The 15,426-nt window shown below is 40.8% G+C and overlaps 1 protein-coding gene across 5 annotated transcripts in view; it reads left to right on the forward strand.

The window, feature by feature from the left end:
- Positions 1–12,820, forward strand: part of LOC106087759 (uncharacterized) — a 127,194-nt gene extending 114,374 nt beyond the window's left edge. For all 5 annotated transcript variants that reach the window (XM_059369140.1, XM_059369141.1, XM_059369142.1 and 2 more), the window contains exons 8-14: positions 131–259; positions 318–567; positions 633–779; positions 5,822–6,605; positions 11,504–11,814; positions 11,890–12,361; positions 12,432–12,820. In XM_059369140.1, coding sequence (XP_059225123.1) covers positions 131–259; positions 318–567; positions 633–779; positions 5,822–6,605; positions 11,504–11,814; positions 11,890–12,361; positions 12,432–12,508 — 2,170 coding nt within the window. In that variant the 3' untranslated portion in view covers positions 12,509–12,820. The remainder of the gene's footprint in view (positions 1–130; positions 260–317; positions 568–632; positions 780–5,821; positions 6,606–11,503; positions 11,815–11,889; positions 12,362–12,431) is intronic.
- Positions 12,821–15,426: the final 2,606 nt, after the last annotated feature.

Raw genomic sequence — 15,426 nt, forward strand, 5'->3', positions numbered from 1 at the left:
AATTGAAAAAAAAACAAGAGTCGATAAATAAATGCAACACGGCATGCATTCCATGAGGCATGGAACAAAATTTGCATAAAAATTATTAATAATTTCAATATAATTTCCAATTTTTTATTTTACATCACAGTTTAGGTATGCGCCACGATAGCATTGAGAATGGATGTGAGCCCACCTCGCACATAATGTCACCGACATTGGGCAGTGGAAAAATCACCTGGTCGAAATGTTCAAGGGACTCATTGAATGTGTTTTTGGAGTGAGTATGGAGTTGCCTTTGCAGTATTTTTACCTTAATACACGATTTTTTTCATTAGCAAATCCCAAGCAAAATGTCTTTTTAATCGTGCCGAGTTTAATCAGAATTTGGATCATTCGGCGGAAGGAATGCTGCCTGGGGAGCGATTTGATGCCAATCAGCAGTGTATGCTTAAGTATGGCAAAGAGTCTGCCAGGGCTCGCAGCCAATCTTTGGCTGATATCTGTAGGGATTTGCATTGTCAAAGGGATCGTTACACCTGGACTTCACATCCCGCTTTGGAAGGTACTGCTTGTGGGGATAATATGGTGAGATTTTCTCTGAAGGCTTAAGCACCGCAGATTGGTAAATTATTTCCTTGGTGTATTTTTAGTGGTGCCGTAGTGGATTTTGTGTTGTCAAACGTATTGAATTGTATACAGCAACAAAACAAACTTCCAGCCTTAGCAAGCCCAATTATGACAAGAGTAACTACATGGAAAATGCCAAATCCAGCAATTTAGTTCACGAATATCAGAAGGTAAGTTGAATATGGTTGTTGTTGTTTCGTCTACTTGGTTCTGTTGAATATCCAGGAATTCTGCGACTAAGGTGGGGTGTGGTCCCAGGTCACAAGCGGGACACACATCCTGCAAGTTGGCATCAATCCTTGCTCTGTAGAAGTTGAGGCGGCTTGCATCTGCCGCATCATAATTGAGGCAGAACTACTATGGTTTGAGAGAGGTCAATTTCCTCAAGCGCGTTGGGTGGCAGTCGTTCTCCAAGGACAACAGTAGGTCAGAAGCGTTGTCGCTGTCGTCATCGCCTTCTGCTTCCTCGTTGTTGTTGTTGTACCAGTGTGTTGTACTATGAGGCGGCAGCCCTTGCCGATGAAGGCTTTCATCGGGTCAATCCGGTACGTACAACCGTACAAGCCATAGGATTGTCTGCGTCCTCGTCGTCGGACTATGTGACCCCTCCGACCACTCCCGTGCGGCAATATACGCAACAGTAGCATCCCAGCCCCAATATACCCAGGCCAGTGCCGGGAAGTGTATTATGTTTGACATGGAATTGCATCGTTCTCCGAGGCAAGTTCGACGAGATAGTTGATTTTATGAGATCGAAGAACATATTGGCTGCAGCTATCCATGAGACAAAGCTGACCAACACCTGCAGTTTGCACAGTTGTCACGGATACAATGTGCTACGTAAGGATCGCTTAAGGAATGGAGGTGGAGCATTGGCCTTCATGATACACCATTCCGTGCAGTATAGACCCATCACGCCTACGCCCGGGCCTGGTGACCCCAACATGGATTGCATGGGGATAGCAGTCAGGTCCGGTACTGACGAGATAGAGCTATACAATGTGTACATACCGCCCGATGGTAGCTTTGACCCAGTTAATGGCAAAACTTACAAGCCCGACATAAGTGGGCTACTGTCTGGCCATAATCGTTTGGTTCTAGGAGATTTTAATACGCATCACCTTGCATGGCATTCTTCTCTAGGTAACGACCAGCGGGGCATAGCTTTGGCAGAGCATATTGAATGCTCCACGTTTTTAACGGGTGAATGAGGATGCCCCCACTAGGATTACGAGAAGGTGTAGCAGCTCACCAGACATTTCCATTGCATCATCTGATCAGACCACCTCTGCATAGTTCTTACCCGACTTGATAACCTCTTAAAGCGAGACGTTTATCAATCAGCAGAAGGCCGATTGGGCCGGTTTCAGAGAGTACATCAATCGCCGCTTCAGTGAACTGCCACCCCCTCGAATCGAATCGAATCATTCCTGTAACGGCCGCTCGACTTATACCAGCCGGTCGAAACCCCTAGTGAGGCTCAATTTCCTCGCACTGACATTGGTACTCGCAGACTAGCGTGATGGGATTCGTTGCATGGGCCCCACTAACCCCAGAATCAGTGTGCTGAATCCTGAAACAAACAGATAGTCAACGAATATAAGCGGAATTTGTGACTGGAATCATTGGAGCTGTGGTCTATTGTTAAGTCCTTCTCGAACCCCGGTAGAAGGGATGACCTAAGATACTTTTGTCGACGTTACTGTGACTGATGCCAAGAGATGTGTTGTGTTGTTCAACCGTCATTTTATTGTGCATTTCGAGAGTGACAGGGATTCCGAAGACTACATAGCACAACAACTGCTTTGCATGCCATCACCGCACAAATTTACCGTAGGCGACGTTACGAATGTCGTCCGTGGCGCGATATCATCCAAAGCGTTGGGCCCCGACGGAATCTCTGCACTGATGCTGAAAAATCTGCATTTACCTGGAGTTGAGTTCCTTAATACTGTCCTCAACCAGTCTTTGAACTCTCTGATAGTTCCCGATGTCTAGAAAATGGGCAGAGTGATCCCGCTACTGAAGCCCGGAAAGGATCCAAGTTTGTGGGAGTCGTACAGACAGATCTCCCTTCTGTCGCCAGTAGCAAAGACGTTTGAGGCATTACTCCTCCCGAGCCTCGTAGGAGAATTTCCATTTGCCGAGCATCAACATGGATTCCGATGACTGCATAGCACAACAACTGCTTTGCATGCCATCACCGCACACATTTGTCGTGGCTTCAATCAGCCCAGGCCATATGATAGGACGGTCGCCGTGGCACTGAACCTATTGAAGATATTCGACACGGTCTAACATGCCAAACAATTTGAGGGCATTTGAGTATCATTACGGATTCCGATGAAGATATTTGACACGGTCAAACATGCCAAACCATTTGAGGACATTTGAGCATCATCATGGATTCCGATGACTGCGTAGCAAAACAACTGCTTTGCATGCCATCGCCGCACACATTTGTCTTGGCTTCAATCAGCCCAGGCCATGTGATAGGACGGTCCTCGTGGTACTGGACCTATTGAAGGTATTCGACGCGGTCAGCTGTGCCTAACTATATGAGGACATCGACAACACGTCCCTCAAGCTAGGCTTGAAACGCTGGGTCGTGAATTATCTGTGTCGTCACCAGTCATTTGTGGAATTTAGGGAAAAGAAGTCGAAGCACCGTAGAGAGAAAGAGGGAATTACCCAAGACGTGTTGATATCTCCGGCACTATACTCCATTCCATTGTGACCAGGGACCACACGACACATGTCACCTGTTTAACTGCCCAGCCAGATCCAATCGACCCACACTTAGATCTCGTTGGCCGCACCCCATCTTAGGCGGAGAGTTCCTGGATTTGGACACTCAACAGAATTAAGCAGACGAAAGATAGAACACAACAAACAGCTACAACAACCACATAACCAGCGCAGAAAATGTTTTCTCATTTTCTTGCGGGGAGTTGAATCTACACCCAGAGAAAAGTTTTGGTATCAACTCATTTCAGTACCATACGGTGTTGATAGTAAATGAAACATAAAATGGATGAAACATAAAGTGAATAGTACCGTTTGGTACTAGCCTTTTTATCGAACTGGTATTGGTTTTAATACCAACAGGTTATTGGTTTTAGCACCAAACTGTTATTGGTTTTGGTACCACACCGTTATTAATTGTTCCGCCCCCTGAGGAACCAGAAAAGAAACCATTGAAAATAATTTTAATCAAATTATACCCATCACCGTAGGATGGGGGTATACTAATCAAGTCATTGCGTTTGTAACACCTCGACATATTGATCTAGGACCCCATAAAGTATATATATTCTTGATCGTCTCAAAATTCTGAGTCGAACTAGCCATGTTCGTCCGTCTGTCTGTCGAAATCACGAGTAAAGCTAGCCGCTTGAAATTTTGCACAGATACTTAATATTAATGTAGGTCATTGGGGATTGCAAATGGGGCATATCGGTTCAGATTTGGATATAGCACCCATATAAACCGATCTCCCGATTTGACTTTTTAAGTCCTTGGAAGCCTCAATTTTCATTAGATTTGGCTGAAATTTTGCACATGGTGTTCTGTTATGACTTCCAACAACTGTGCCAAGTACGGTTCAAATTGGATAAGAATCTGATATTGCTCCCATATAAACCGATCTCTCGGTTTGACTTCTTGAGCCCATGGAAGCCACAATTTTTGCCCGATTTGGCTGAAATAATGCACATGGTGTTCTGTTATGACTCCCAACAACTTTGCCATATACGTTTCAAATTGGTCAAGAACATGATATAGCTCCCATATAAATCGATTTCCCGATTTGACTTCTTGAGCCCTTACAAGCCGCGATTTTCATCCGATTTGGCTGTAATTTTGCATATTGTGTTCTGTTATGACTCTCAACAACTGCGCCAAGTAGGGTCCAATTTGCTTTTCCTTTGAAGGTTGGAAAAGGGGTAATATCGGTTCAGATTTGGATATGATTCCCATATAAAGTAGTCCTTTGATTTGACTTTTTGAACCTCTAGAAGTATGGATTTGGCTGAAGTTTAGCACGGAGTGTTTGGACTATACTGGCAATTTTAGTCCAAGTCGGTCTACGACCTAATATAGCTCCCCTTTAAGTCGGTCTCACGATTTTACTTCTTAAGCCAGATGGAATTCCTATCCCATTTGGTTGAAACTGTGGTAAGTGTGGTTCAAACCGAAATTTCATCAAAATCGGATAAAAAATGCTCCTTTTATGGGCTCTATACTTTATATCGGGAGATCGGTATATATGGCAGCTATATCCAAATATGGCCCGATCTGGACGATGTTCGACACAAAAGTGCAGAGGTCTATCAAAACTCTCCGTTTCAAATTTCATCAAAATCGAATGAAAAATGCTCCTTTTATGCGCTTAATACTCTACATCGGGAGATCGGTCTATATGGCAGATATATCCAAATATGGTCCGATCTGGACCACATTTGAAAGGAATGGGTAGGGGTTTACCAGAATACACTGTGCCAAATTTGATTGAATTCGGGTAATTAATGGATCTTTTATGGACTCAATACCCTATATCGGGAGATCGGGCGGTCGGTCTATAGGGCAGATATATCCAAATATACAATAGTCCGATCTGAACCACACTTCACAGAAATTGTTAGGGATCTACCAGATCTCACTGTACCAAATTTCATCGAAATCAGATGAAAAATTACCAATTCATTGCCTCAAGGATTTAAGTCTGGAGATCGACCTCTACTGCGGATATATATAACTAAAATCCGATTTTATGAGATCAGAAGATCAGGTTTATATACAAAGAATACGAAATCATCAAAAATGGTTTGAAAAATATTTGTATACCCAAGATATCTGCAAAATTATAAATACCCAAGCGTTGGGTATTTACATGGTTTGAAACCCATCTTAACCTATGACATTAAGACACAGTGGCAAACTTCTCCCATATAAATGAGTGCTGTCCGATTCAAGTTTAAGCTCAATGATAAAGGACACCTTTTTGGGGGAACTTTTTACATGGCATAGTGCCTCACAAATGTCACCGGCATTAGGAGGGGATAACCACCGCTGATAAATTTTTTCTGATTCTCGCTACAGGATTCGAACTTAGTCGCTCAGCGTACAAAGCGCACATGCTAACCTCTGCGCTACGGTAGCCTCTTGCTTGTTGTATGCATTTTATAATGATGAAATTACAAATTTCTTTCAGACTTCCAGCAGTTGGAGTGAGTGGAGCGAACCCAGTCCCTGTGATTCCAGCTGTCTTTATGGGCCCTCCAAACGTCTGCGTGAGGGCAGTACTGGCCTGAAGACCTTCTCGCGCAAATGTATTGACTACAAGCGACGCTGCATGGGAAGAGATCACAAATTTGAAACTTGCGTTGCCAAACAATGCTACAGTGTACCCATAGTGACTATAGCCGATTTTGCCAAACAGGTTTGTGAAAGAGCTCAAAAATTCGATGGCGATCTTACAGGAGAGGGCGAACAAGTCTCCGGCAACATTGAAGAATCCTGCAAAGTCTATTGCAAGACAAAGAGTAATGGTACCAAATCTAGAAGTTGGACCTTTCCCGATGGCACCACATGTCGAACGCATTTGTATGGCGATAATGATCCTTCGTATTGCATTCAAGGACGTTGTGAGAAATTCTCCTGTGACAATTCCACTGCTAATTATTATAAGATCGACAATATTTTCTGCAAGCAACAGGAGAAAAAATTTGATAATAATGCCATGGATAATGAGACGATCAGAAGATCATCTACCGGAGCCTCATCTTCATCATCATCGTCGTCAGCATATACTCATCAAAGCTATAGTAATCAGATACCCATGGGTCCACCAACGACACAAGCACCTCCACCACTGGCCTATAACAATTACAATGAGTATAAATATCGCACTTCAAACTCAAATCAGAATTATTACGACAATGGATCATCGGATCGTATATATGGACCTACAACCGTACGCAGTAAATATGAAAATGGTGAGTAGATTTATTTTTTCTATGGATTAACTTTGGCATTCGGTTTGTAAGACTTTGAAATAGTGGTCTAACAAACGAAGGAGTAAAGCTAACCGCTTAAAATTTTGCCCAAATGATTCTTTTTGATGTAGGTTGTGTTGATGGCAAATGGGGCAATTTGATCCTTGCCCAAAAACTTTCCATCAAGAAGAAGGGGCAAACTTCTAACATATCAGTGAGTGCTGTCCGATTCAATGATAAGGGGCCTCCTTTTTATAGCCGAGTCCCAAAGGCGTGCCGCAGTGCGACACCTCTTTGTGGAGAAGTTTATGCATGGCTGCTATACCAAGTGGTACAGTACCTCAAAAATGACGACAGCATTAAAAGTGGATAGGTTAGGTTAGGTTGAAAAGAGGGTGCAGATATTAATCCCATGCCACTATGGACATGCACCTAAGCCGGTAGTCGACTTGTTGTGCGCTCTAAAAATTATAAAGCAACCTATAAAAAGAAAATTTTAAGTTAGGAATTCCGTGCGTCTTACAAAATCCTTAACTGTTTCCAATATCACTCCCCTAAGTTGGTTCATGTCCGGTATTGTGTCCCCAACTAAGTGCCGGTATCTGCTAGACGCGAAAGCCGGGCAATGACAAAGGAAATGCTCCAACGTCTTATCATCTTCCCCGCATGCCCTACACATGATATCACTTGCCGCAGCGATTTAACATAAGTGAGCTCGTTGACCTATGTGGCCCGTTATGATACCAATAGCTATACTGACCTCCTTCTTACTTCCTTTCAGTAATGGCCTCGTCTTCTCACGATCTGGGATCCCTCCATAGAATTTTCGCCGTCCTACCGACCGTTTCGCTGTTCCACAGTGTTATATGATCATCGACCACTCCCTTAACTCGGACTGCGTCGACCCCAAAGGCTTCGGATTAACCAAGTTTATTGACGGCAGTCCTCTGGCCTTCACCACCAATTCGTCTGCCCTTTCATTCCCCTTTACTCCGCTATGGCCCGGCACCCAAACGATGCGGATTTTTCCATCCTCAGGGAAGGCGTTAATCTCCTTTTTACACTGCAAGACTGTTCGTCACCTTACCGGCCTGGTTGTTTGCCTTTACGGAAATTTTACTGTCGGTAAAGATGTTCACACTCAACGTCCTCGCGTTAGCACCACACCGCTTCACGCATTCCGTGATCGCCCGGATCTCCATCTGCAGGACCGTATTATGGTCAGGCAGTCTAAAACAGATCTCAGACCCTGGGATGTCAATGCAAACCCCCAGGCCCACTCTGTCCTCAAGCTTTGATCCATCCGGGTAACATACTATTCCAGACGGCAATACTAGGGTTCCGTCAATCCAAGATTGTGCCGATGGCAGCATTGTCTCGCACTCGACTTCAAGGTTAATCTCAGGTATCCAATCGGAAACCTTTTCCATTCCTTCCAGAGTTCCTATCGTCGCCTCGATTTTACCGCGATGGTATGAGTTTCTAACATCCTCAATTCATTCTCCCATCGCCTTAAGTCTTATAGCCGCAGTGGCTGCCTCACACTTAATCCGTATGTCAATGGGTCGGATATCTAAGATAGTCTCCACTGACCTAGTGGGCGTGGTCCTCATCGCTCCGCCTATGCCAAGACAACATGTTCTCTGAACCTGTTGTATGGTCCTTATGTTGCCACTTTTTCTCCATAGCAGTCCACCAAACTACTGAGGCGTATGTAAGTATTAGTCTAATCACGCTCCTGTAGAGCCAGTAGACTATCCTAGGATTCAGGCCCCATTTCGAGCCTACGGCCAGTCTACATAGTGCCCAACATCTGTGAGCCTTCTCATACGCTCCTGAATGTGACACTTTCAATAAAATTTCTGATTCTTCATTTTCTACTATCACCTACCTATTGGGTTGCCCAAAAAGTAATTGCGGATTTTTCATATAGTCGGCGTTGACAAATTTTTTCACAGCTTGTGACTCTGTAATTGCATTCTTTCTTCTGTCAGTTATCAGCTGTTACTTTTGCTTGCTTTAGAAAAAAAGGGGGCGGACCCTGAAATAATATCACCATCGTGCTATAGCACGACTTTGTTTGAGCCCTATAATGTGAAGCATTTTGAAGGTGGCTATCAAGTTTTTCAGGGAAACGGATCTCGTTCAGATCCACACTAATAACTTTTTTTGTATAGGTCATCTACATTGTGTGTACTTCATGTTTAAAGATCCGTAGGTCCTCCTGTGCCCATCCTAATTTTAGGGTTAAAAGTGTACTCTACTACCACAGACCTTTTATTCTTGTCCTATTCTATCCTGATCGGCCTTGATATACTATAACTTCAAAAATTTATATATTGAGCTGAAATCGGACCATATTTGGATATAGCTGATTAATTTTTTAACCGATTTCGCTGAAATTTGAAACAGAGAATAGTTTAAGGCTTCCCGACTTCTGACCCCAATATGGTTCAGATCGGACTATATTTATATATAGTTGTCATATATACCCATCTGCCGATAAGCGGTCTAAAGCCCATAAAAGCTTTATTTATTACCCGATTTCGCTGAAATTTGAAACAGTGGGTTATCCGCCAATATCTGACCTAACTATGGTGCACATCGGACTATAGTTAGATATAGCTGTCATATAGACCGATCTCCGGATTAGGGGTCTGAAGCTCATAAAAGCTTTATTTTTTAACCGATTTCGCTGAAATTTGAAACAGTGAGTACCTTTAGGCCTCCCAACCCAATACCTAAAAATGGTGCAGATCGGACTATAGATATAGCTGTCATATAGACTGATCTCCCGATAAAGGCTCCGAAGCACATAAAATCTTCATTTATTACCCGATTTCGCTGAAATTTGAAACAGTGGGTTACTTGAAGTCTCCCAACATCTTACCTTAATGTGGATCAAATCGGACTATATTTAGATATAGCTGCCTTATAGACCGATCGCCCGTTAAAGGGTCTGAAGCCATAAAAGCTTTATTTTTTAACCGATTTCACTGAAATTTGAAACAGTGAGTAGTTTTACGCCTCCCAACATTCGACTCAAATATGGTTCAGATCGGACTGTATTTAGATATAGCTGTCATGTAGACCGATATGCCGGTTAAGGGTCTGAAGCTCATAAAAGCTTTAAGTATTACCCGATTTTGTTGAAATTTGAAACATAAAATTCAACATTGACTTACATTTGTTAAACCACTCAATGTCCATGCTGAGTTTGGGTGCATAAGTTATCCAATTTTCATCGGATTGTGACGAAAATGGGTATACGTATATACCCGAGGTGGTGGGTATCAAAAGTTCGGCCCGGCGGAACTCAATGCCTTTTTATTTGTTTTTAATTCCTTTTTTTGGTTAGTATAGGGGGAAGGAGGAGGCCACCGTGACGCAGAGGTTAGCATGTCCGCCTATGACGCTGAACGCCTGGGTTCGAATCCTGGCGAGACCATCAAAAGAAATTTTCAGCGGTAGTTTTCCTCTCCTAATACTGGCAACATTTGTGAGGTACTATGCCATGTAAAACTTCTCTCCAAAGAGATGTCGCACTGCGGCACGCCGTTCGGTCTCGGCTATAAAAAGCAGGCCCCTTATTATTGAGCTTAAACTTGAATTGGACTGCACTCATTGATATGTGAGAAGTTTGCTCCTGTTCCTTAATGGAATGTTCATGGGCAAATTTTGCATTTATAGGGGGAAGGGCATTCCCCTTTGACACATCCTTTCATTTGAGTACAATATATTCTCGGTTGTCCAACATGACAGGTTGGTGTTGTTTTTATTGGGAGGAGAGGGTCGGTCCTCCCGACGCTAAGAGCCAAAAGACCATTTATTAGAGTACTTAATTGTCGCGATGTCCTGTTGAATAACTGAACGTGACCCAGATACTTGGATCCTTATATAAATATTAGATTCGAATTGTACTGTCATAGATATTTCTTTTATTTGCCATATTATCTCGAACGAACTACACGTCCTATTTAAGGGTATTTAGTGGGTGGACCGGTCCCAGACTCTGTCCTGAATGTGTATACCAGATTCGTTGTCAACTCCTAAAGACCTACATTTGATAACCATTTTGTGTCGTTGGACATTCATGCCCGTTTTGAGGGTTTTTAAAGTTGAGGAGGTACTGTAGACACCTTGGACCAAATTTTTATTGCAGAGGTGTACTGAACTTTCAAACACTTTTCATTTCATACCCATATTGTCCCAATCGGTAAATATGTCCTGTTGAGGAGTTTTGAGGGGTGGGGAGGCGCCCCAAACACCAAGGAATACATTTTATACCAGATTCTTACTCTACTTTTAAATACCTTCCATTTGATATCCATTATGTCCCAATTGGTAAATATGTACTACTGGGGGGTTTTGGGGGTGGGGAGGCCCCTCAGACATGAAGGAATACATTTTTATGTCAGGTTTGTACTCTGCTTTTGAATACCTTTCATTTGATACCCAAAGCGGTGAAAGAGTACCGTTGGGGGGTTTTTTGGGGGTGGGGGAACCCCCCGAACACTTAGATTGAAATTTGTATACCAATTTCGTACACATTTGATACCCATATTGTCCCAATTGGTAAACATGTCCGTTCGGTTGGGTTTTGAGATGGGGCGTCCCCCCAGGTTGTTTCGCCCCAATATTGCATATCAATTTCATGTTTTTAAGGTCCCATGAGGTGGCATGCAAAATTTCCCTTAAATCTGTGCACCCATCTCCGAGATCAGGCGTTCTTGAAAATGGGGGTTATGGGGGAGGGTCCGCCCCCCCTTCTGATATCAAAAAATGTAGTACCCTATTTTCACCGGGGGCTCAAACTCTACCATCTGTGAATACGGAACAGCGTAACAATTTAATTTTTATATAAATTATGGTCCTTTTCATTTTGTTTATTACTACAGAGGTTGCTGCCAAATCCTTCCGTGGTCAACAATACCCTCACGATGCGGTACCTTATAAACGCAAATCTGATAACTACTCACCATGGAATAAATACAGCTATCGTCTGAACGATCATACTCCCTCAGAAAATGCAGTGGCGAAAACTTCAACAACGCTCTCTGGTGCTATTCCACCAGCTGCTGGAGATAATGAATGGATTGTGAAATCGGGGTGTTATTCAAATTGCATGGCGCGCTCGAAAGGAATCCAAGTGGTAATGAATCGCAAGAGTGGCGAGAAAAACTTACAGCTGTGCACGCACTCTATAAAGGTAGTCTAACAGTCGAAATAGCCACCATACTTACTAATACCGAAAATATTTTGTACTCATTTTTTTTTACTATAGCCTTGTGATCGCCTTCAAACCACTGGCGAGTATGCGGATCATCTCTGTTCGCGTTATAAACTCAAGGTGCAAGGGCTTTCGGGTCATGGCACCCAAATTGCGGCCAGTGTTGAGGATCCCGATCGCAGTTGTCGTGTGGGCTGTCAAGATGAGTTCATACAGCATCGTTTCTTTTTGGTTAATGGCAACTATGGACATTTCCCCTTGGGTACTCGCTGCTCTGCCGGTGATGACCGCTTTTGTGTACAGGGCAAATGTTTAGAATTCGGTCCCGATCAAATACCCCTGCAAGAGTCTCACATAAGCCTGGCCCTGTTTCGCAGCAGACGATCGGCTAGGAAACATCGTCATCGCAGGACTAAAAGAAGCTTTTTATACTATGATCCTGTTAACATAACGGAGACTTTGACACAGGATTTTATAGATAATATTGTGGATAGTATTATCACTTTAGATGGGCAAACAACAACAGGTAAGTGGAACCAAACAACAAGAAGACATGAGTACTTATTATCATTTTTTTTACATTTGTTCTCCTTTAGAAGACCCTCTTGTGGGACATCACATCGAATTTACAAATCCCATACATTATTCCATGGATGAGATGCATGAACATTAAGAAGGGCAATGCCTTTCCTGCAAAAAGCAACTAAAATAAGTCTCCCACTTCCTCTCTCTCTTTTTCTCTTCTTAAATATGAAATATTTATTTATACAATTTTCTTTGTAGTAGTTAATAAGTTTATATGCTAATGTGTATGTGTGTATGTTTATCTCTCTCTGTTATGCCGTGATATTTTAGTTATAAATTCTGATTTTATTTTTCTCAACAGAAAAACATATGGTGAAGCTGTAAGGGAAGAAGAAAACAAAAACGAAAATTAGTACGAAAGAATAAAAATAAATTTCGATAGGTATTTTTACTAAATAGATATGTATGTACATGTTTGTTGTGTTTGTGTGTGTGTGAATGTAAGTGACACGTAACAAAACTTCTCTTGGTTTACAGGGTAAGTGTAAGTGTAAGTCTACCTAGAAATAACAGCTACATCAAGGCGAAATTATAAGATGGTCGTATCGGCGGATTGCTACAACAAAACATCATTTTTGGGAACTCGATATCTCAAAAGTTGTAAACAAGGCGAACAAAATTCTTTTCGCATGGACATTTCCAATTTTTGATGCAAAAAAAATTTTTCGAGTTGAGTATGCAGTATTGAAGATTATGGCAAAAAATTCGGTTAAGTGCAACTCCTATGTTTTTTTTTTCCAAAAAACAAGCTCAAAATCGCCTAATTAATATCTGAAAAATGCTTAAAAAATCAACGTGAGTTTGAAATTGCTGTAACATCTTAAGTTTTGTGAATTTTAAAATTCTGAGGACACCGTTGGATTCGTAAGGAAAATCTCTTTCCGTAGTGGTGCTAGATAAAGCAATACTGTTAAATTTTCTGTGAAAAACATCGCAAAAACTAATATTTTTTGGGCGGAAAAATTCAAGATCGTTTTCAAGCCCAAAAACGCTGTAACTCCTTAATTTTTTCGAATTTCGAACATTTTCTACCATTCCGCAGTTCGAAATTCGAAGACGATTCGAACCATAAACAGAATTACTTAAAATTTCACATTTTATTTTTTTTTGCATTTTTTTAGCAAAAAATTTTCAATTTTTGATGCGACAAAAATTTTCGAGTTGAGTATGCAGTATTGAAGATTATGGCAAAAAATTCGGTTTAGTGCAACTCCTATGTTTTTTCCAAAAAACAATTTCAGAATTACTTGAAATTTCACATTTTATTTTTTTTGCATTTTTTTAGCAAAGGCTAACCCCTTATGAAAATTTTCAATTTTTGATGCGACAAAAATTTTCGAGTTGAGTATGCAGTATTGAAGATTATGGCAAAAAATTCGGTTAACTGCAACTCCTATGTTTTTTTTCCAAAAAACAAGCTCAAAATCGCCTAATTAATATCTGAAAAATGCTTAAAAAATCAACATGAGTTTGAAATTGCTGTAACATCTTAAGTTTTGTGAATTTTAAAATTCTGAGGACACCGTTGGATTCGAGAGGAAAATCTCTTTCCCTAGTGGTGCTAGATAAAGCAATACTGTTAAATTTTCTGTGAAAAACATCGCAAAAACCAATATTTTTTGAGCTTAAAAATTCAAGGTCGTTTTCAAGTCCAAAAACGCTGTAACTCCTTCATTTTTTCGAATTTCGAAAATTTTCTACCATTTCGCAGTTCGAAATTCGAAGACGATTCGAACCATAAACAGAATTACTTGAAATTTCACATTTTATTTTTTTTTTGCATTTTTTTAGCAAAGTCTAACCCCTAATGAAAATTTTCAATTTTTGATGCGACAAAAATTTTCGAGTTGAGTATGCAGTATTGAAGAATATGGCAAAAAATTCGGTTAAGTGCAACTCCTATGTTTTTTTTCCAAAAAACAAGCTCAAAATCGCCTAATTAATATCCGAAAAATGCTAAAAAAATCAAGGTGGGTTTGAAATTGCTACAACATCTTTAGTTTTGCGAATTTCATAATTCTGAGGACACCGTTGGATTTGTGAGGAAAATCTCTTTCCGTAGTGGTGCTAGATAAAGCAATACTGTTAAATTTTCTGTGAAAAAGATCGCAAAAACCAATATTTTTTGGGCTTAAAAATTAAAGGTCGTTTTCAAGCCCAAAAACGCTGTAACTCCTTCATTTTTTCGAATTTCGAAAATTTTCTACCATTCCGCAGTTCGAAATTCGAACTCCTTCATTTTTTCGAATTTCGAAAATTTTCTACCATTCCGCAGTTCGAAATTCGAAGACGATTCGAACCATAAACAGAATTACTTGAAATTTCACATTTTATTTTTTTTGCATTTTTTTAGCAAAGGCTAACCCCTTATGAAAATTTTCAATTTTTGATGCGACAAAAATTTTCGAGTTGAGTATGCAGTATTGAAGATTATGGCAAAAAATTAGGTTAAGTGCAACTCCTATGTTTTTTTTCTTCCAAAAAACAAGCTCAAAATCGCCAAATCAAAGATTATGGCAAAAAATTCGGTTAAGTGCAACTCCTGTTTTTTTTCCAAAAAACAAGCTCAAAATCGCCTAATTAATATCCGAAAAATGCTAAAAAAATCAAGGTGGGTTTGAAATTGCTATAACATCTTTACTTTTGCGAATTTCATAATTCTGAGGACACCGTTGGATTCGTAAGGAAAATCTCTTTCCGTAGTGGTGCTAGATGAAGCAGTTTTATGTGAAAAACATTGCAAAAACTAATATTTTTTGGGCGGAAAAATTCAAGGTCGTTTTCAAGTCCAAAAACGCTGTAACTCCTTAATTTTTTCGAATTTCGAAAATTTTCTACCATTCCGCAGTTCGAAATTCGCAGACGATTCGAACCATAAACAGAATTACTTGAAATTTCACATTTTATTTTTTTTGCATTTTTTTAGCAAAGGCTAACCCCTTATGAAAATTTTCAATTTTTGATGCGACAAAAATTTTCGAGTTGAGTATGCAGTATTGAATATTA

Source organism: Stomoxys calcitrans, chromosome 5, assembly GCF_963082655.1.
Source record: "Stomoxys calcitrans chromosome 5, idStoCalc2.1, whole genome shotgun sequence".
NCBI lineage: Eukaryota > Metazoa > Arthropoda > Insecta > Diptera > Muscidae > Stomoxys > Stomoxys calcitrans.